Below are 23,931 nucleotides of genomic sequence, written 5' to 3'. Positions count from 1 at the left end.
GGGTGAAGACAACCAGGAGGCGGAGGGCTGAGCACCAAAGGCCTTCAGGAAGACCGACTCCTCCTCGGAGGGGGCTTTGGATGGCCAGTCACCTCTTTGTTTCAAAATCTCTAGGATGTCAGAGAAAGAAACATCCTCAGAGGATGACTTGCGGGACCCCTCCGATTCCTCGAGGTCGATGTCTGATGCAAGAGACTCATCCTGGGAATTTATGTGCTTCCTCTTGCACGTCTTCTTTCTGGGTAGCTCCTCAGGCAAAAACTCTGAGGAACCTTCAGAAATGTGGAGACCACTCGTGGGGGTACCCTGAGGCCTTGGGGCTCTGCTGTCTAGAGATAGATGGCGATCAGAGACCTGCACTGGTGTAGTAGGGGACAGAATGACCGACCCGCATGATGCCGCTGATGACCTGGCCAGCGCGCTCTGCATGGCCTCGAAGGCTGGTCCCCCGAGTCCGAAGAACGACCAGCCTCCGAAGCCACGACAGGAGTCGAACTTCCCCACACCGAAGCACAGAGAGGGAGACTAGGAGCCGAAAGTTGTCCCGAAGCATCTCCCTCGGGTCCGACTGAAGAATCCTGAGTCCTGAACCCTGTGGATGGCGCCGGCGGGGTCGGAGCTGACATCAGCACCAATAAGCCAGGAGGGTCTGCTGGAACCGACCTAGGGACATCACGCGGAGCTAAGCACTCTGGCTCCGAAAGCTGAGGTGTGCTCGGAGGAGGAAGTATTGAAGCAGGTTGAGGGACCGGCTCCGGAGCCAACTGGGTCAGAGCTGAGAACAATTTTGCCAGAACCGGTGACTGAAGGAGTCTCTGCACCACTCTATTGATGTCCACATCTGATAAGGTTCTGGAGGATTTAGAGGATAGAGAAGGAGATTGAGACCTCCTCTCCGTACGGGACCTGCGAGGAGGGGATACTGGCCTAATGCTAGGTGATCGGCTCCGGACAGGTTCCAAGAAAATTGGAGCTGAAGCAGGTTCCATAACAACTGACACTTCCTGCGGCCCCAAAGACAATGGAGCTGAGGATGTCGAAGCAGACTTTGCTATTTTCTCCAGTGACTTCGAGGAGACTGATGGAGCTGGAGATCTCTTTTTTGATTTTGAAGATTTAGTCTTAGAGCTGGAAGCACTCTCCAGACCCTCCTCAAAGGAGGGTTTCAGAAGTCCCTTAAAAATCAATTTATTATTCCTTTCCTGAAGAACTCGCGGACTAAAAGCATGACAGAAGCTACAGGACTCCTGAAGATGAATCGCTCCCAGACAATATACACAGACGGAGTGTCCATCGGTAATGGACATTTTGTAACTTCACCTAGAGCACTTCTTGAAGCCCAAGGGCTTGTGCTCCTTAGTATCTTTGGACATAGTAACCAACACTAATAAAGCACCAAGATAATCAACACTGAATAAAGGACCAACGGTCAAACAGTCACAAGGCGGGAAAAAACTACAACACACAAAAACCACAAGATCTCGAAGTTAAATGATCCTAAGACACAAACACAAGGGAGAAGGGACAAATACTTCTAATTTAAACTGTACTTAGACCCAGTAAACTTAAAAGACACAAAGAAAGCAAGGGGACAGACTAGGTCCTCTAACTGAAATGGACCTAGCCCGCTGGAAACAGCTAGTGGGACACCACAGAAAAAAACGATCCAAAACACAATTTTCTTACAAGACAAGACACACAATAGCTATTAATATAGCTTTTTGTTTGCAACAAATTTCTCTGATAAGGAAGGAAAAGGGTACTTAGCCACAGCCAAGAGTGAGACCATGTCCGAGCTACACGAGTGGCAAAGGAGATCTGGGGATAGAGAACAGTGCAGCATGGGATATCTTCTTAGCCCGGCCAATAAAAAGACTTTGAGCTAAAAAAGTTTGGCTGAGTCGGAGCCGACATTCGGCTCCGAACTCACAGGTAAGAATGTTGGCAAGATTTGACTACATAGCATATAATATTAACATACCCATGGAAAATATTTGCATCTACTCATTGTTTTTTGAGCACAATCATCATTTAACTGAATGTGTGAAAAAACGGCTCTGTAAATACTCCTTTATTAGCTAATTACGACTTAACACTTTCCACTTTTATTGCCACTCATTTCAAAAACATTGACATAGAACGTACAGCTGTCTAATAGTTGCTTTAAACTGAAGTCAGAATGTGTGAGGTCTGCTCTGGAAAAGCTGTTCATCTGCACACAGAACATTCTTGTGCCAGCACTGTGTTTTTGGCTCACAGTTACCATTTTAACTTAATGTATGAAAGTCTACCCTGTAAATGTTGTATAGGTGCACATGGAAATGTGTTTGTATCTGCTCACTTTCTGGTTACAAACATCATTAACTGATTGTGTGAAAGTTTGTTCTGTGAATACTTCTTTGCTAGCTAATGAAGGCTAATAATTTTTCTGCTGATATTCACTTCCAAAACATTTATAGATGACTTACAGCTCTCTGAACAGTAACAGCAGCTTTAAATTCTCTCAGAGTCTGCTTTGTCTTGTGGTAATTCCTTCTTTCTCTGTGCCCCCTCCAGTGCTTCTGAATCATGACTGCTGATTTCTGCTCCATATCTTGAAGATGTCTGCCAATCTGAGCTGAAAATTCAAATGAACACAAGAAAAATATGAATATACATACACATGTCCTAAATGCCCCCTCCCCGGTACACATAATGTTCTTTGCAAAGATAATTAGATAAACAACAGAAATAGGTTCATAGGTTCATAGGTTCATACTAGGCTATCTGCCCTAGGGCATTTATAAGCCTAGCCAGAGTGTGTTTGGCTTTCGCCACCCATTTTAAATTAATTTTGCTATGCCTTTTTTTGAGGTTAGTATACTGTGCCTCTGTCTAACAGTGACACAGAAGTGATAGCCGGGGTAAACCTAAGATCTCCCATCCACTCATCAAGATTCCTCTTGAAGAGAGTCAATGTGGGACTCTGCTTAACCTGGACTGGGATTTTATTCCAGAGTGAAGGCAGCCTCTGGGTTATGAATCTGTCCCTCCAGCATGTCCGATTTATTTCAGTGCTGAGGTTCAAGTCTCTCGAGCGCGTAGCTCGATGGGATTTAGATTTTCTGAGGTGCAGCATGTCCCTTAATTCCGGGTTGGACATGGCTTTATAAGTCAGGCACAGATCGCCTCTGAGCAGGCGGTATGCCACTGAGTAGAGCTGGAGTTTCTTTAACCGGGCAGAATATGGCATGTGTTTGAGCCCTTTGATCCTCTTGATGAGGTACTTTTGGGGTCTTTCCAGTTGCTGCAGGTGTCTGGTAAGGTACATCCCAAAAGGGGCCTGATGAGGGATGAGTAAAGAGGTACGATGACCTCCCCTGATCTAGATGTGAATCCCTTCATGATTAGGTGGTCTATATAAAATGTTTTTCTAACCACTTTGGCCACGTGGTTGTCAAATGAGAGATTGCTATCAACTTGGGTCCCCAGGTCCCTAATGACTTCTTCTGTACTTAATGGATTACCACCTATGTGGTAATTTGTGGGCACTTTGTTTTTGCCAAAGGGGATGACTATACACTTTTTGGCGTTTAGCTTGAGGCCATGGCTCTGGCACCAGTTGTCTGTTTCTATGAGGCCCTTTTGGAGGATGCTTGTGTCGGCTGGAGAGTTGATTATGGCCCAGTTTGCAGTCATCTGCGAACTTGGTCAGCCACAGTCCTTCCGTGTTGGCCTGCACTGCCGAGAAATATATACCGAACAAGAGAGGTCCCAGGACTGAGCCTTGTGGGACACCACTTGTAACTGGTTTGGAGTCTGACATGGCTCCAGCAATTCTAACCATGTGGGTTCTGTCCTTGAGCCAGTTTGCAACCCATCTAGTGACATAGGGGTTTATATTTAAGCTGGTGAGCTTATCTATAATGCCCGAGTGGGGTATTGTATCGAAGGCTTTTGGCGAGGTCCAGGTAGGCTGTGTGGACCACCTTCCCTCGTCAATGGCCTTGGTGACTGTTTCAAAGAAATCGACCAGGTTTAAGAGGCAGGATCTGCCCTTAACAAAGCCAAACTGGGTAGGATCCAGTGTCTGTAGGTCCTCAATATCTTTATTTATGAGGTCCATGATGATCCTTTCCATAGCTTTGCAGACCAAGCTAGTCAGGCTTATGGGGCGATAGTTTCCAGGATCCGTTGAGGCACCACCTTTGTGGAGAGGGACCACTGTTGCTGTACGCCACTCTTTGGGTACATATCCTGTAGTAAGGCTAAGATTGAACAGTAGTTTTATGTTTGGGTTTAGCTCTTCTTGGAGTTCATGTAGGACGCAGCCGGGACACCATCTGGTCCCATTGATGCTGTGTTTTTGCTTTGGAGAGGGCGGCTCTTACCTGAGCATCTGAGATGTCAGGGGCAGCACTCTGTTGGGATAGATATTTGCCCTTTTGGTGGGGAGAGGGGAGAAGTTTGCACTGAACCTGTCAGCTAGGATGTTGGCAATGTCTGTGGGCTCGGTGTATTTTTGTCATTTTGGACTAATTCTGAGCATATCTGGGAATTCCCACCCAGGTTCCTAACATAACTAAAGAAAGCAAGCCTTGTGATTATCCTTAGTGTCCTGTGCAATTTTTCTCTCGAAGCTGGCCTTAGACAATTTTATGAGTGCCCGTAGTTTTTGCTAATACTGATCAGAGATGCCTTCCCTTTTTGGGATTTTGCTCTATCATGTAGTAGCTTCCTCCTTCTATTGTATAGTTTGTTTATGGCTGGGGTCCACCAGACAGGACGTCTGCCTTTGGAGGACTGGGTCTTGGTTTTATTTGGGATTGCATGATCCATGCATTCCTGAAGGTGTTCATAGAATGCATTTATAAAGGATTCTGCGGTCTGGGCCGTATTTTCCACAGACCCAGGGGCTTTGAAGGATTTCGCCTCGGTTTTGAGGCGTGTGAAATTAGCTTTAGAGAAGTTTTTCGCTGTGGTTTTCTGGGCAGGGGGTGGGGTCGGGATGTGAATATCCAGTGAGATTAGTTTATGGTCTGATCTTACCAGTGAGGGATACACTTCTGGTCTGGAGCATAGTGTCCCCATGTTGGTGATGATCAGGTCCAGTATGTTTTCCCCTCTTGTGGGAGTGGTAACAAGTTGTTCCATAGCATTTGAGTTTATAAATTCTAGGAACCTTTGGGCTAGGGTGTTGGAGCTAGAGTAATGCTCCCAGTCTATGTTTGGGTAGTTGAAGTCGCCCAATATAATGGTGTTTGGAGAGACCTTCATATTTTCCAGTATTCTCAGGAAGGCCAAGTGGGGTTCCTGTGTTTGGGAGGGTGGTCTGTAGCAGGCTATAAACTGGAAGGCAGTTTTACCCACAGTTAGTTGCACATGGATAGTCTCTGATGCTTCATGCTGTGCCACCAACCTGGAGGTGTGGGTATCTTTGATGAATATTGATACTCCCCCTCCTTTTGTGGTTTGGTCCAAGTTTTAGGGCCGAAAAGCATGGTATGAGGTATAACCTGGTAGTGCTGGGGTGCTCTCCGGAGCCTTGAACCAGGTTTCTGTTAATGCACAGATATCGATGTTCTCCATGCTAAGGAGAGTTTCAAGTGCATGCATCTTGAGGTTTAGACTTCTGGCGTTGAGTAGCATTACTATTAGTTTCTTATCCCTTGTGATACCTATGGAGGTGGGTTTGTCTTTAGAGCCTTGCCTAAAAAAGGCACTATGGGGGTAGCAAGAGCCTTTGCCAATATCCAAAAGCCCAGGGGTGACAGGTGCAAGCCGTCCCTAGCGAAGCATCGTGGCTTGTCGAGCATGTCATCCCAGGCTGACAGGCATTGGATCCCCTTTGAATGACACCAACACTTAAGCCAATTGTTGAAATTGATCATCTTGTCTTCATATTGTGGCATCATTCTTGGTGAGGGTAAGATGCTACTCAAGGTCAGGGTCATACCGGCCTGGGCTACATGCTCAGAGAGCTCCTCTATGTCTCTTTTCATGTAGTCCAGGGAGGTGCGTCTCAGGTCATTCACACCAGCATGGACAATGACTGAGTCATATTTGTACTTGCCTTGGAGTGACCTGAGTGCTTGTGTTATGTGGCGGATCCTAGCGCCCGACAGGCAGCTCACCGTGACCTTCTCCTTGTTCAGCCTGGTGAGCGGGACGTCAGTGTGCCTGATGATAGAGTCACCTATTACAAGTGTATCAGGTGTGTTGTTTAGCCTTAAGGGCTGTGACTGTTTGGCACACTGGCTTTGTGAGCTATGTGTTGCACGTGTTTTGTTTTGGGGTAGCGGTTGCTTGGGTGTCTGCTTTGGAGGTCTCTGCTGCTTAGGCAGATTTTTATTTAGAGCCTCTGAGTATGTTTTTGTGTGTTTATGTGTTTGGTTTGTTGTCGTGGTAGGTCTATGTGAGATTGGAATTGTAGTGAGTGTGGTTTCCTTCTCCTCCTGACTGGTTACGCCAGTACTGAGTTGAGAGAGCTTAGCCTCCAGTTTGGCTATATGGTTGCATCTCTCACATGCGTTGGAATTTGTTGGGAGGAGGAGAGGGTTGTCTGTGTACATGAGGCAGTTGTAACACTGCCTCAAGATTCCCAGATTCACCAGCTGGACCGGAGAGGAGATTGACAACTGACCTTTGGACATGCTAGAATAGTATTGGGAATTCCTTTATAATTGAAAAAAGGGACAATGGGGAACAAGGTACTCAAGGGGAGTTTGTGAGGGTGTAGTGCTTTTAATTTTTTAGAGCTGACTTATATAATTGCTTTAGTGAGCAAGTGCCAAGTAACTTAAATGCAATGTGCTACAAGTAACTTAAATGCAAAAACGACAAACAGTAACTTTCTTTCAAGTGAAACAAGGAAATAAGTACAGTAAGCAATGCAGATATCACTAGGGATCCACAGAAGTGCTAAAAGGCCGCGTTTTAGGTGGAATTAGCGTTTCAGGGAAATAAACAAACAACAAGCATACAAATAAAGCTAGATTCAGCAGGCCTGGATCTAGTCTATGCTACCTCAAACAAGGTGTACCAATTTCAGTAAGAAACAGTTAGAATATGCAGGCACTATAAGCCTCTAACCAGAAATTCCCTGCTCAGAAGGGCAGAGTCCAGCCTCTCCTCCCACAAGAGTGCAGACCGCAATCCTTCTTAACATAAAATAACTGGCCTGAAGCCCAAGTGCTTAAACCAGAACTAGTACACTTTTAGAATATCAGACACTGAGCTCTCAATCAGCAGTTCCCAACTTAGAAGGATGTAAGCATTCCAAAGTGCTGCCAGTTTTAGGACACAATATTCCTAAAGTAAAATTTTGTCAAAAATATCAAATATTTTTCAAAAGTAAGACAGGAAGCCTTGTACCATCAGTATGTTTTATTACTGATGCACTCGATGGCCTCAGGGCATAAAACAAGCCACTGAAAAAGCTCATTGTCATTACATCTGCAAAACAGTATCAGATGGGCTGAAAATGGATATGGTTCACATATTCTTAACTATACACAATGTATTAAAAATTAAAAGAGTAAAAATTAATTTTAGTAAACACATTTAGTATAGCTAAGCCTTTATGAATACTTGTTGGATCCAAAATAAAGAACTTGAAATTTCAGAGCTGGAAACCACTCCTCTAGTGTTAGACAGGCAGTACAATGCTCCCACTCTCACTGGTAAGCAGTAGCCCAGAACAGTAAACTCAATTAAAACTTTGCAAAATTAGAAATCTGAAAATTTAAACTTTTTAAATAAAGCAATGCAACTGCACCACTGGAAAATGACTTACAGGCAGAAATACAGTGACATAAGTAGCTAGTCTGCTTTTAAGCTTTCTGGGAAGTGCAGGTAATAATAACAACCAAAATCATCAAAAATTAGAAACTTCAACAAAAAGTACATGCAGTTAGCACAAAAAGTCTCTCTTTTATACCGTGTATGAATGAGTGTGTGCAACCTGCAACAGACTGGTATCCTATATACGATTATTTTCTATGCCTTATTCCTTCTGAGTCCTGGGATAAGGTCTGCCAGCCCTTTGACCCCAAGTTGGATTAAAATGACAATCACAGAATGAACAAATTAATGAATAAAGAGTCTCAGTATGCTGTATGAAGAGCATGTTGGTCAGATAAGCAGTATGCATAATATGGTCAGACACTGTCAGTACACCCAGCTCAAAGTGATACTTCAATAAATTATCTGTTTGGGGGAGAAAAAGTAAATTTTCATGGAAGCAACAGCAGGCTCTCAAATATATGCAGCCACTAGTCCTTCAGACAGACAGACAGCTGAAAACCATAGTGCCACAGGTACATAACCTTATTTATATGATACCTTTAACCAAACATTGAACAATTAACTACTTAAGGCTGCTAACGATCTTAGCAACCATTCAACCCAGAACTAAAATCATGCATGTTCAAACACATCATCAGTACTCAACAACAGAAAACTCTTAAAAGTATTTAAAGATAACGTGAGGATTCATGAATGTGGTCTGCCACGTACATGGCTTATGATTGATCCTCTCTACTGCAAAGTACTGTCATGAGCATGATTCATGAAAGGAATCAATCTTAGGTTTATCCATGAATGCAGCATGGCAGACTGGGTGTCCTGCTAATATATACTTTAAATACCGTTGAGTGTGTGGAGAACTTCACACTGTAAATATTGTGGAGAGTGTGTGTGGGAGTTGCTGAAAATTAATTATGAGTATTTGAAATCAACAACCATAAACACTGGGTGGCAGGGATGTTGTATGTCATGACAAGAAACTGCATGTACATGCAACACTGACAGATTTGTGTGTGTGTGTGTGTGTGTGTGTGTGTATACTTTGGAGGGGACGACTAAACCAGCACTTGTAGGGCATAAAAATGACTGCATATGTTCACAGTATAGCAGACTATGGGTTCTACATTTCAACTCTGCTACAGGCACATTATTGCAAATCAATAGAAAGGTTACCCTCCCTCCCAGCATGTCAGTCCCCTGTCAAGGCCTGTTCAGTGTTACGCACGCATTACTCTGCTCTACTTAGTATCCCTGTTGCTTTCATGCACTCTTGTGTGCTTACTGCAGTCCTGAAGTCCATTTTCAGTAGTCCTGTCTAATGTCAGGTTGTCTATATGGCAATACACTGCACTGTACTTGGATACACTAAGTCGCTCATTGTAATACAGTTTGCTGAAATATGGCAAAATGCATATTCCTCAACTTTTGCCTCAAGAGTTAGGGACAAAGCAAAAAAAATACAGAAAAGGCCCCAAATTAGGGACAGTTTTAAATGCTGGTACAATTAGCGTAGAACTTCACAAAATAATTTGCAGCTATATGATGGATGGAGCAAATGAATACGAAAAAAAAATACATCTGGACGGGGAAGGTATGCAACCATGGCTTTTATCATACTAAAGTGGGCCTCGCAGTACAATAATTAGCCAAATAAGGTGATTTAGTGTGGCTGCTTCTGAATCAAGACTACAGTCCACTGCACTGTCAGCCATAGCCTGTACTATGATTCTCACCTCTATCTGATTTTGGGCTTGGAGGTCAGGTATACTGTGCATGGCTGTAGAGGCACTGGAAAGCCTGGCTGTACTACTGTTAATTTTCAGCACAATGCTGGTAATTTGCACTCTGCTACTGTGCTGCCAGCTGATGCATATCATGCAGTGTTTACTACCTATAACCATGTACACTGAACTACCATATTTCTCCTGATTTAGACCTGCAAAGCAAACGTGTCGTCTATAGGCAATGAGTTTAGTCAGGCTCCATCATGGTGCAGCAAGGCACATAAGATCTTCCATCTGCTCTGCAGGGACCATAGGGAATACCTACTGGGGTGAGTATGAGGACTCCCCTTTTGCAAAATTGGTGTCCGGGACCAGTTACCAGGGTGCTGAATAATGCTAATGGTATCATCTACTCAGCTGAGAAATGCAGGCACAAATATAGTGCCAGTGGGAATATTACGTTAGGGAGAAACAGCCACCTTATTACTGTAAGCATCCTGCCTTGGTTTGACACTGTACATTAGGCCTAGCACCTATAGCTATAATTACTTTCTGATGTTATGGATACGTTCTACTGGTTATTGTTAGTTGTATGTTTTCCAGCAGTCCACCAGATACATGTAAACAGGATGGCTTGTCAAAGGACACGAGAAAGAAGAATGCATCCAATATCAACTCCTCCTTTGCCCTGACATATATAGAAGGAAAGGCAGCAACACATTTTCCTGGTAGTGAACAGATCACCCTTTTGGGTGTAATACTGCAGAAAGATCTCATCCACTCAGATCTCCTAAATCTTTAGGTGGAGAAAAGGACTGGAGTTGTGACTTAAGGATTCCACTAGAAAAATCGTTTCTTCCAGGATGCAAATGGCTTTAAGAATGATGCCTCAGTCTATAGCCCTCTATCTGCACCATGCTGCTTTCAACATCTACATTACCTCCAGAAACAGTAAACATCCTTGTCCCAGTGGCATGAGGTCTGGTTTACACCCTCAAGACTGGGGACTTCTCCTTTTTGCAGGAGACATCAACACTTTTAATTGTTCTGCAGGCCACAGAACCACACAATATCCTTCTGCACATAGGCTGGATCATTATGAAGCAGTGCTGTGGGGCATTTGGATGTAAACCTTCCCCCCTCACCTGATGGTTGCATATACATGCCCACATCACCATGAGAGCTGTAATATCTATCTAAAGCTAGCATGCAGATCATAGACTACTATCACAAGCTTGCACATTTCTCACTTGAGTAGTGTACCACTTGTCTGTTTTTTATCAGTCATCAAGTAATGCAGTAATCAGACTGCCTCCCCAACCACAAGTATTGGAAAGCTGGCATTAGCCAGTCAGACTCGCAATCCCCCACTCAACTACTCCAGTGCCCAAGCTACTAATTTAACTCACATAATCTGAGTCAGAGCCAGGGCTTCAGCTTTCTATGACACTGAGCCAGGTGAGTTAATAATTTCATGGGTTCATAGGTCAATGCTAAGATGATGATCCAGAGGACCACTGGTAGCCTAGCCGCAATACCGCAAATTACAGGTACCCATTGACATGACTAATTTATACCTAGTTTTTGACTCATTTAAATGAGGGCTTCAGGGGCAAGACTTGGAGTGTATTTATGGTTGCCCATCCATTCATCTAGGTTATGCATAAAGAGGGTCACAAATCCACTTTGCTTTACATCCAAAGGAAGGCTTTACCATAAAAGAGGGATTCTCTGGGATATACATCTATTTCGCCAACAAGTCCTATTTATGCTTCAGTGGAAGTTAAGACATCTTGAGTGGGTATTAAGGGTGTTATTAGTTTTGGGGAAGTACATAACACTGATCATTCGGGGCCCTGAAGCTAGGCAGACATCACGTCTTAAGAGTCTGCAAGAAACAGAAAAGAGACAGACAGCACTTTAAGGGTGTCTGGGTAGCTCAAGGAAGACATGCCTTTGGTTATCTTACCTACAAAATGCTGCAGTCTGTCAAGCTCAGTCACATACTTAAAATTCATTCTTAGCATTTAGTTTTAGGCCATGGCACAGGCACCACTTATTGGTACTTGTTGGTTCCTCCTAAAGAATGGGGAGTTGAGATGGGGAGTTAATGACAACTCCAAGTTTGCAGTCATCTGCAAACCTGGTCTACCACTGGTCATTGATGTCAGCATTGAAATCAGAGAAATAAATACCACAAAGAAGTGGTCCTCGGATTGATCCCTGGGAGACACCACGTGTAACTACTCCTTTCAAAGACACTGTAACTCACACACTGATAGATTGGATTCTGTCAGTTAGTCAGTTTGCTATGCAGTGGATAACATAGGGTTTACATTTAGTTTGATTAGCTTGTCAATAAACCAGAATGTGGGATGTTATCAAAGGCCTTGGGTAGGTCCAGGTAAGCAATGTGAGCTGATTTACCCAAGTCTAACACACCAGTGCCATGTTTAAAGACGCCCATCAGGTTCAGGAGGGAGAATGTGCTTTTAACAAACCCAAAATGGCTTAGAGCCAGGGCTTGCAGATTGCCTATGCCCTTGTTGATAAGTTCCATAATGATGTGTTCCATTGTTTTGCAGATTAGGTTAGTGAGGCTTATAGATCTGTAGTTTCCTGTATCAGTAGTTCATCCATACTTGTAGAGCAAAATGACTACTACAATTCTATTCTCCTCTAGCATGGATACAGTTGAAAGGCTGAGGCTGAACAAGCTTGAAAGTGTCTTCCAGGCAGTGTCTGATGCTGACAAGAAGTCAGCCTGGCAAATGATCGGGACTCATGAAGCAAGTGTTTTTGGCTTTGCAGACAGCATTCTGGAGTGGACCTGCTCTGAGGTGATCAGAGGGAGTGGTGTGGATCTACTAAAAGATGGGGGAAGTTAAAGAAAGACTGGGGAACAAAATTAGAGCTGACTTAATCCACTAATATGTTGGCTATGTCATCAAGTGAGGAGTAAGTGTTATTGTTCTGTATTAGTTTTGACCCTTGCTGGGCATTACCTCTAAGGTTCTGGACAGCTGAAGAAGGCTTTGTAGTCACATTTAACAAAAGTAGCAACTCTCAATTCATACTAAATTTTGGGGGATTTGACTTTGTTGATCATTCTGAGTTCATGTCTAGATGATGGAGCATTATGTTTGCTTTTTATGGGCTACAAGTTTCTTCCTCTTTTTGTACAGTTCTAGAATTCCTAATATTAGCTTACATATTAATAATATGGACTTGCAAATGATTTTGGCATTGCATTTGTGTCTTATGGGGACAAATGCCTTGATGCATGCTTTGAGGTGGGCATGTAAATAATTGAGAAATGCGGTAGCATGTGAGATGGGGTCATCAAGGTGAGGAAGGCATTGAAATTTCATCAGGCTATCAGTTAGTTGGATTAAGTTTGTTCTAGAATAGTCTCTAAAGACAGAGAGGTTTTATGGTAAGTCAGGTTTTACTCTCATAGTGAATATTACTGAAAGGTGGTCAGATTTGACCAGTGACATGGTAATTGTAGGTGTTCAGCATAGAGTGTCAATATTAGTAAGAACCAGGTAAAATATTTTTGAACTGATTTGCTAGAATGTGTTTTCCTTAACTGTAACAAAAAAAATGCACGCTTGTTTCCTGCCTTTCCTGTAACTAGTCTAGTCCAGATACAGATTTGCTATATCCAGGACTGTTTGTAAGCTTCTGAGTCCCCAAAGCATGTTTGTGTTAGAGGGAAGCCTGCTAGCTTATCAGTGGGAGTGGTAAGCACTAGGCAACCTATCTACCACATAAGGAGTGGTTCTGGCCCAGAAATTGTAGTTATTGGCCGTTTGGGCAGTTTTTCCATCTCTCTCAACTTTCTGATTTAAAAGCCCGCATTTGCACTTGTTCCTCCCCCCCTTTCCTGTAACTAGTCTAGTCCAGATAAAGATTTGCTGTATCCAGGACTGTTTGTAAGCTCCTGAGGCCCCCAAGCCTTTCTGTGTTGGAGGAAAGCCTGCTAGCTTATCAGTGGGAGTGGTAAGCACTAGGTAACCTATCTACCACATAAGGAGTGGTTTCTGGGACAGAAATTGTAGTTATTGGCCATTTGGGCAATTTTTCCATCTCTTTCAATTTTCTGAATTAAAAGTCCGCATTTGCACTTATTTATTTCCTGTAACTAGTTTAGTTCAGATACAGATTCTTAGTTTTAGCACTTGAATTTGCTTATTCGTGCTCAGCACTTGTTCAGAACTTGTTCTAAGCACTAAATAAGCTACAAATTACTACAGCACTCAGTTTTCCTCATTACCTAGAGTAAAACAGTTTTTGTACTTACTTTCCTAACTTGCTTAGAGAAAAAAAACAGCTCTTGTACTCACTTTCCTCATTTGTCTAAAGGAAAATATGTTTTATTCAGGCATGTCCAGGGGTCAGCTCCCAGTGTTCTCTCCTGTCTATCTGATGAATCTGGGCATCTTGGGGCAATGCAGCAATTGCCTCATGTACACAGACAACCCTCTCCTCCTACCACCCAACACTATAACCTGTGAGAGATGCACTTATATAGCCAAACTGGAGGTAATGCTCTCTCCAACCAAGACTGAACTTGACAGACAAGAGAAGGTAAACACTTGCACCACACCACACTCATCATATAGCCCCACCAAACCTACACCACCAAAATCCACACATGGAAACACAAAAACATTTCCGGAGGCTCTCAATAATAATCTGCTCAAGCAACAGAGACGTCCAAAGCAGAAACGCAATCAAACTCCACCACCCAATACAACCCAAATGACACAAAGCCCACAGACTCAGTGTGCCACTCAACCACAGCCCATAAGGCAAAACAACGTACCCAACACACTAGTTATAGGTGACTCTATAGTCAGACACACTGATGTCCCTCTAACCAGGCTAAACAAGGAGAAGGTTACTGTCAGCTGCCTGTTGGGTGCCAGGATCCACCACATAATGCATGCACTCAGGTCACTCCACAACAAGTACAAATATGACTCTGTCATTGTCCATGTTGGTCTGAATGACCTGAGACGTACCTCCCTGGACTACACAAAAAGAGACATGGAAGAGCTCTCCGAGCCTGTAGCCCAGGTGGGTATGATCCTAGCCCTGAGTACCATCCTGCCATTGCCCAGAATGATATCACAGTACAAGAACAAAATGAATGACTTCATCAATTGGCTAAGTTTCTGGAGTTATCTGCCTGGTATGACATGGTTGACAGATCATGATGCTTTGCCAGAGGTGGCCTGCACCTGTCATCCCTGGGATTCCGGATACTGGCTAAGGCTCTTGCCTCCCCTATAGTGCCTTTATTAGGCAAGGTTCAAATGACAAATTCACCACCGTAACAGGAACAGGCAAGCAAAAACTGAGGGCAATGCTACTCAATGCTAGAAGTCTAAATCTCAAAATGCACTCCCTCGAGGCACTCCTTAAAATGGAGAACATCGATATCTGTGCAATGACTGAGACCTGGTTCAAGGATCCAGAGAGCACCCCTGCATTACCAGGCTATAACTCATACCACACTTTTCGGCCACCTAACCTGGACCGGAACACAAAAAGCAGAGGTGTGTCCATATTCATTAAGGGTAACCACACCTCCAGGCTAGTTGCTCAGCATAATGCATCCGAGGTTATCCAAGTGCAACTAACTCTGGGCAAAACTGCAATCCAAATTGTAACTTGCTACAGATCCCCCACCATGCCCCAGGATTCCCACTCCTCTTTTCTTGATATACTGGAAAATATTAGGGTTCCACCAAACACCCTAATAATGGGCGATTTCAACTACCCCATCATTAAATGGGAAAACAACTCATGTACCGACTCCTTCGTTCAATGCTTCCTGGAATTCATAAATACCAATGCCCTGGATCAACTTATCCACACCCCCACCAGGGACAAGAATATCCTAGACCTAGTCATTACCAACATGAGTGACCGGTGTTCCACACCTGAAGTCAACTCCTCGTTGGTCAGATCCGACCATAAGCTAATCACCCTAGATATCCACATCCCGCCCCCCATTAAGGAAACCATGGTAAAAAATTTCTTCAAAGCCAACTTCATGCTCAAGACAGAAGTGGCAAACTTCATGACACCCATGCATATGGACAATACAGTTACAACTGCTGAATCCTACACAAATGCACCCTATAAGCACTTACATGAGTGCATAGATTGTGCTATCCCAAACAGAACCAAGACTCTATCCTCCAAAAAAAGGAAGCCATTCTGGTGGTCCCCTGCCATAAACAAACTCTACAACAGAAGGAAGAAACTGTTGCAAAAGAGAGTAAAATCCCATGAGTGGAGGAGCTCCCTGGTCAGCCTCAGTAAGAAGCTGAGATCCCTTATAAGATCCTCCAAAGTTAGCTATGAAAACAAAATCACCACTGATTCTAGGGACAACCACAAATCATTCTATAGCTATGTCAAGAATCTCAATGGCAACACACAGATCTGCTCTGAGTTACAGCAGAACGGCACGAAAATTACAGAACCAACTGATATTGCAAACATCCTGGCAGATAGGTTCTGTGCTAACTTTACCCCCTAAAGGGCCCATATCTACAGAGAAAAAATGCAGAGTCCCTGTAATCACAAGTACGCAGGTAAAAGCTGCACTCTCTAAAGCCAAAAAAAACAGCATCCATGTGGCCGGACAACAACCCAGGCTGTGTTTTACACGAACTTCAGAATGAACTGGCTCCCCACCTAAGAGCCACGTTCAATCATAGCCTCACGTCAGGCTTTGTGCCCACTGAACGGCACACGGCAACAGTTATCCCACTCCACAAAGGGGGAGCCATCACTGATCCCGGGAACTATCGCCCTATTAGCCTGACAAGCCTGGTCTGTAAGGCCATAGAACGCATCATCATGGAACTCATAAACAAAGACATTGGTAACCTCCAAACTCTGGACCCCACCCAATTTGGGTTTCAGAAAGGCAGATCATGCCTCCTGAACCTGATCAACTTCTTTGAGGCAGTCACCAAAGCCATAGATGAGGGTAAGGTGGTTCACACAGCCTATCTTGACCTCACCAAGGCTTTTGACACCATCCCCTCTTCTGGAATTATAGCTAAACTCAATAAACTAGGTATAAATCTCTACGTCACAAGATGGGTTGCCAACTGGCTCACTGACAGAACCCACACTGTAAAAGTTGCAGACTCCAAATCTGACTTCAAACCAGTGACAAGAGGAGTACCACAGGGTTCAGTCCTGGGACCTCTCCTGTTTGGTATCTACTTCTCTGAAGTATAGGCCAACACAGAAGGCTTTGTCTAATGAAGTTTGCAGATGACTGCAAACTAGGAGCCATAGTCGAGTCCCCAAATGATGTGGATATCCTACAGAAGGGCGTCACTGAGACAGATACCTGGTGTCAGAGCCATGGCCTCAAGCTCAATGCCAGAAAGTGCATTGTCATCCCCTTTGGTAAAAACTCTGTACCCATGAACTACCACATAGGCGGCAGTCTACCTAATGCCAAATGTGTGATAAGAGACCTTGGGACCCAGATGGACAGTAGTCTCTCCTTTGATAATCATCACATCGCCACAGTAGTCAGGAAATCCTTCTACGTGGCACACCTCATCACAAAAGGGTTCGCATCCAGAGGTCATTGTTCCCCTCTACTCAACACTCATTAGACCCATTACAGAGTACAATGCCCCTTTTGGAATGTACCTTACAAGACATCTGCAGCAGCTGGAAAGGCTACAGAAGTACCTCACAAAGAGGATTACTGGCCTCAAACAGATGTCCTACACTGACCATCTCAAAAACTTCCGCATTACTCAGCAGCAAATCGCCTACTCCAATGCGATCTCTGCCTAACATATAAAGTTATGTCAAACCCAGCGCTGTTGGACATGCTATACCTAAAGAAATCCCTCCGAGCTACATGCTCTAGGGACCTTAACCTTGTCACCACAATAAACAGGACATGCTGGAGGGATAGATTCCTGTCCCAGAGACTTCCCATACTCAGGAACAAGCTACCCATCTATGTCAAGCAAAGTTCCTCATCAGCACTGTTGAAGAAAAATCTTGATGAGTGGATGGGAAACAGGAAATACACCCTGGGGATCACTTCTGTGGCTCTGCTTGACAGGGGCACAGGAAAATAACTTTCTTGGGTGGCGTAAGCCAGGGAACCTTGTTGGTTAGGCTTACTTAGGCCCTTGGACCAATAGCCTAGTACCTACCTATGAACCTCTAGTTCCAACATGAACCAGCTGGTCTAGACAGCTAGCATTAACAAAGTCTAGGAATCTTTAAGCATATTTATTTGAGGTGCTTTATGTTTTCCAGTTAATGGAGCGATAGTTGAAGTCTCATAAGAGAACAACGTTAGTCTCAAAAGGAAGGGATGCCAATTTGTTTATATATGCCTCATGGGCAGCAGGTGGCATGGAGGGGATATGGTATGAAGTTCTATTTGCAGTGAAAAGGATATTTCCTGGCTTAAGATTCTGGAAGTGCGATGGTTTCTTAGAATCTGCAATAACACTGTGATTTTCTGTGATTCTGGTGATTGGGTGGGAAAGAACTGCATTACTGTGGGCACTGTGGGGGTGATCCTACTGTTCTGAAACCATATTTTTGTAACTATGCAGATATCTATATTTTTCATTTCAGGTTAGGTAGGTAGGTAGGCCCCATCGCCCTGGGGCCCCTATAAAAGCCTAAAAAAAGTTTCCCCTGCTCCCCACAAAAAATTTTTTTGTGTGCCCTGTAAAGCAGTGCCACAGAAGTGACCCCCAGGGTGAATTTTCTATTTCCCATTCAGTCATCAAGATTTTTCTTAGAGGGCCAATAAGGAGCTTTGCTTGACATGAATGGGTAGTTTGTTTCAGAGTATGGGAAGTCTGTGGGACAGGAATCGATCCTTCCAGCATGTTCTGTTTATTGTGATGACAAGGATTAGGTCCCTGGAGCATGTGGTTTGGAGAAATTGGGATTTCTTTAAGTGTAGCATGTCCAACAGCTCTGGGTTTGACACAGCTTTGTATGTTTGGCAGAGATCCCCTCTGAGTAGGTGATATGTGACGGAGTAGACCTGGAGTTTTTTGAGACAGTCTGCGTATGGCATCTATTTGAGGCTGGTAATCCTCTTAGTGAGGTATTTCTGTGGCCTTTCCAATTGTTGTAGGTGTCTTGTGAAATACATGCCAAACGGGGCATTGCACTATATAATGGGTCTGATGAGGGATGAGTAGAGAGGAACAATGACCTCCTATTTTCTATAGTAGAACCCTTTTGTGATAAGGTGTGACATGTAGAAGGATTTCCTGACTACTGTGGTGATGTGGCTATTAAAGGAGAGACTACTGGGCACCTGTGTCCCTAGGTCTCTTATCACACTTTCAGTATTTAGTGAGCTACCGCCTATGTGATAGTTCATGGGTACAGAGTTTTTCCCAAAGGGGATGACAATGCACTTCTTGCTTGATGCCATGACTTTGACACAAAGCATCTGTCTCTGTGACACCCTTTTGCAGAATGTCTACATCATTAGGTGATTCTATTATGGCTCCCAGTTTGCAGTCATCTGCGAACTTTGTTAGCCAAAGACCTTCTGTGTTGGCCTGCACTTCAGAGAAGCAGATGCCGAACAGGAGAGAAGAAACTGAGGGTAATGCTGCTCAATGCCAGAAGTCTAAACCTCAAAATGCACGCACTCGAGGCCCTTCTCAGTATGGAGAACATCGATGTCTGTGCTGTAACTGAAACCTGGTTCAAGGCTCCTGAGAGCACCCCGGCACTATTAGGTTTTACCTCATATCATGCGTTCCGGCCCAAAACCCGGACCACACCACAAAAGGAGGGGGTGTATCCATATTCATAAAGGATACCCACACCTCCAGGTTGGTGGCAACGCACGAAGCTTCGGAAACCATCCATGTGCAACTAACCATAGGCAAAACTGCTCTACAAATTGTAGCATGCTACAGGCCACCCTCTCAAACTCAGGAACACCACACAGCCTTCCTGAAGACACTGGAGGGTATAAATGTATCTCCAAACACCATCATATTGGGTGACTTCAACTACCCGAATATAGACTGGGAACATTACTCAAGCCCTAACTTTCTAGCCCAACGGTTCCTGGAGTTCAGAAATTCAAATGCCATGGAACAGCTAGTCACCGTTCCCACAAGAGGAGAAAATATACTAGATCTCATCATCACAAACATGGGGACAAAATGCTCCACACCGGAAGTATATCCCTCATTGGTGAGATCAGATCATAAACTAATCTCACTGGATATCCACATCCCGCCCCCACCCCAAACAAAAAAGACCACAGTGAAGAACTTCTCTAAAGCAAACTTCACACTACTCAAGACTGGTGTGGCATCCTTCAAGGCCCCTGAGCCAGTGGAAACCACAACCCAAGCTGCGGAAACCCTTACAAATGCCTTCTATGAACACCTCCAGGACTGCATGGATCAGGCAATCCCAAATAAAACCAAGACTCTTTCCACAAAGGGCAAACGTCCAGTCTGGTGGACCCCAGCCATTAACAAACTTTACAATAAGAGGAGAAAGCTATTACATGATAGAACAAAATCCATAAAAGGAAGTCACCCTGATCATTATTAGTAAAAAATACAAGCACTCATAAAATCAACTAAGGCCAATTTTGAGAGAAAAATTGCCATGGATTCAAAGGACAATCATAAGGCCTTTTTCAGCTATGTTAGGAACCTGGGTGGAAACTCCCAGATATGCTCAGAATTAGTCCAAAATGATACAAAAATCACTGAACCCACAGACATTGCCAACATACTGGCAGACAGGTTCAGTGCAAACTTCACCCCCCTCTCCCCCCCTAAAGGAGAGATAACTATCCCAGTGGAGTGTAACCTCCCAGACATCTCAAATGCGCAGGTGAAAGCTGCTCTCTCTAAAGCTAAAAACACAGCATCAATGGGACCGGATGGTGTCCCCAGCTGTGTGTTACACGAGCTAAATGAGGAATTAAACCTGCACATAAGGCAGCTGTTTAATCTCAGCCTTACCACAGGATACGTGCCCAAGGAGTGGCGTACGGCAACTGTGCTCCCACTCCACAAAGGCGGTGCCTCTTCGGACCCTGGTAATTACCGCCCCATAAGCTTAACAAGTCTAGTCTGCAAAGCTATGGAGAGGATCATAATGGAGCTCATAAACAAAGATATAGGGGACTTGCAGACATTGGACCCGACCCAGTTTGGCCGTCAAGGGCAGATCATGCCTTTTGAACTTGGTCGACTTCTTCAAACAGTCATCAAGGCCATTGATGAGGAAAGGCAGTCCATACAGCCTACCTTGACCTTGCAAAGGCTTCGACACAATACCCCACTCGGGTATTGTAGAAAAACTTACCAGCTTAAATGTAAACCCATATGTAACAAGATGGGTTGCAAACTGGCTTAAGGACAGAACCCACAGGGTTAGAGTTGCTGGCGCTATGTCAGACTCCAAGCCGGTCACAAGTGGTGTCCCACAGGGCTCAGTCCTTGGCCCCTATTGTTCGGCATCTACTTCTCAGAAGTACAGGCCAACATGGGAGGACTTTGGCTGACAAAGTTTGCAGATGACTGCAAACTGGGCCATAGTGGAAAGTGCATCGGACACAGATATCCTTCAGAAGGGACTCACGGAAACAGATAGCTGGTGCCAGAGCCATGGCCTGAAGTTAAATGCCAAAAAATGTATAGTCATACCCTTCGGGAAAAACAAGGTAACCCCAAGCTACCATATAGGTGGCAATCCACTAAGCACAGAAGAGGTTATCAGGGACCTGGGGACCCAGGTTGACAGTGGCCTTTCTTTTGACACTCACGTTGCTAAAGTGGTTAGAAATACCTTCTACATTGCCACCTGATCATGAAAGGATTCACATCCAGATCTAGTGAGGTCATTGTTCCCCTGTACTCTTCACTTATCAGACCAATGATCGAGTACAATGCCCCATTCGGGATGTATCTCACCCGACATCTGCAGCAATTGGAGAGACCCCAAAAGTTCCTCACCAAAAGGATAAAGGGACTCCAAAATCTGTCATATGCTGCCAGATTGAAGAAACTCCAGCTCTATTCAGTCGCATACCGTCTGCTCAGAGGTGATATGTGCCTGACATACAAGGCCATGTCCAACCCGGAATTAATGGACATGCTCCACCTCAAAAATCTAAATCCACCAAAACCACTAGAGCAAGCGACTTAAACCTTAGCACGGATATAAATAGGATGTGCTGGAGGGATAGATTTATCACTCAGAGACTCCCTATGCTGTGGAATAAAATCCCGGTCCATGTGAGGCAGAGCACCTCGCTGGCTCTGTTCAAGAGAAATCTTGACCTGTGGATGGGAGATTGTAGGTTTACCCCGGGAATCATCTCTGTGTCACTGTTGGACAGAGGCACAACAAACTAATGGGCACAGTATTTCTTCATATAAGGGGTGGCGTAAGCCACAAAACTTTGGGCTAGGCTTATAAATGCCTTAGGGCAGATAGCCTAGTATAAACCTATGAACCTATGAGAGGACCCAGGACCAAACCCTGTGGTACTCCACTCATCACTGGTCTCAAGTCGGCTACTTTTACTGTGTGGGTTCTGTCAGTGAGCCAGTTGGCCACCCATCTTGTGACATAGGGATTTATGCCCAGTTTAGTGTGTTTATCTATAATTCCAGAGTGGGGATGGTATTAAAAGCCTTGGAGAGGTCAAGATAGGCTGTGTGCACTACCTTGCCCTAGTCTACGGCTCTAGTGACTGCTTCAAAGAAGTCAGTCAGGTTTAGTAGACATGATCTACCTTTTACAAACCTAACCTGAGTGGGTTCCAGGTTTTGGAGGTTACCTATGCCTTTGTTTATAAGCTCCAAGATGATATGTTCCATGGCCTTGCAGACCAGGCTCGTCAGACTAATGGGACAGTAGTTTCCGGGGTCTGTGGTGGCACACCCTTTGTGGAGTGGGATAACCATCGCTGTGCGCCATTCAGCAGGCACATAGACGGAGGTGAGGCTATGATTGAACATAGTACTTAGGTGGGGTGCCAGTTCACTCTGTAGTTCATGCAGTATGCAGCCTGGGATGTTGTCTGGTCCCATGGATGCTGTGTTCCTGGCTTTGAAGAGTGCAGTCTTTACTTCTTCATCCATGATTACAGGAGCTTTGCATTCTTCTGGTATTAAGATGGGCCCTTTGGAGGGTGAGAGGGGGGTAAAGTTAGCACTGAACCTATCTGCCAGGATGTTGGCAATATCGGTTAGTTCTGTATATTTAGTGCCATTGTGCTGTAGCTCAGAGCATATCTGAGTGTTGCCATTGAGATTCTTGACTTTGGAGGATTTTATGAGGGCTCTCACCTTCTTGCTGAGGATGACCAGGAAGTTCCTCCAATCTTGGGATTTTACTCTTTTTTTGCAACAGCTTCTTCCTTCTGTTGTAGAGTTTGTTTATGGCAGGGGATCATCAAATTGGCTTCCTTTTTTTGAAAGATAGCACCTTGGTTCTGTTGGGGATGGCACAATCCATGTACTCGTGTATGTGCTCATACAGTGCATTTGTGTAAAATTCAGCAGTTGTACCTCTATTTTCCATCTGCATGGGTGTCGTAAAGTTTGCCACTTCTGTCTTAACAAGCATGAAGTTGGCTTTGAAGTAGTTTCTGACGGTGGATTCCTTAATGGGGGGTTGGGGGTGGGATATGGATGTCTAGGGTGATTTAGCTTGTGGTTGGATCTGACCAGCGAGGAGCTGACCTCTGGCGTGGAACACCGTTTACTCATGTTGGTAATGTCCAGGTCCAGGATACTGCTGCTCCTGGTGAGGGGTGTGGACAAGCTGATCCAAGGCATTGGAATTTATGAATTCCAGAAAACGTTGAGCGAATGAGTTGGCACATGAGTAGTTTTTCCAGTTGATGGTGGGGTAGTTGAAATCACCCATAATTAAGGTATTGGGTACTACCTTAATATCTTTCAGTATCTTAAGAAATGAAGAGTGGGAATCCTGGGGCATGGTGGGGATCTATAACAAGCTACAACCTGGACTGCAGTCTTGCCCAGTGTTAGATGCACTTGGACAGTTTCAAATGTATTATCTTGAGCAACTAGCCTGGAGGTTGGGATATACTTAATGAATATGAACATGCCTCTGCCTTTCGTGTTTCAGTCCAGGTTAGGTGGCCGAAAGGTGTGGTATGAATTATAGCCTGGTAATGCAGGGGTGCTCTCTGGAGCCCTGAACCAAGTCTCTGTCACTGCACAGATGTCAATGTTCTCCATTTTAAGAAGTGTCTTGAGTGAGTGCATTTTGAGGTTTAGACTTCTAGCATTGAATAGCATTACCCTCAGAGTTTGCTAGCTTGTACCCGTTACGGTGGTGAATTTAGCATTTGAATCTTGCCTAA

The 23,931-nt window shown here is 44.4% G+C and overlaps 1 protein-coding gene across 1 annotated transcript in view; it reads right to left on the bottom strand.

Annotated features, from left to right (window-relative positions):
* Positions 1-23,931, bottom strand: part of IQCB1 (IQ motif containing B1) — a 1,943,919-nt gene that overhangs the window by 548,131 nt on the left and 1,371,857 nt on the right. Inside the window, exon 15 of the mRNA XM_044075021.1 lies at positions 2,469-2,617. Coding sequence (XP_043930956.1) covers positions 2,469-2,617 — 149 coding nt within the window. The remainder of the gene's footprint in view (positions 1-2,468; positions 2,618-23,931) is intronic.

The sequence above is a fragment of the Protopterus annectens genome, chromosome 6.part0 (assembly GCF_019279795.1).
Source record: "Protopterus annectens isolate FY-2018-M chromosome 6.part0, PAN1.0, whole genome shotgun sequence".
Taxonomy (NCBI): Eukaryota; Metazoa; Chordata; order Ceratodontiformes; family Protopteridae; genus Protopterus; species Protopterus annectens.
This window is presented reverse-complemented; position numbering and strand designations above follow the sequence as displayed.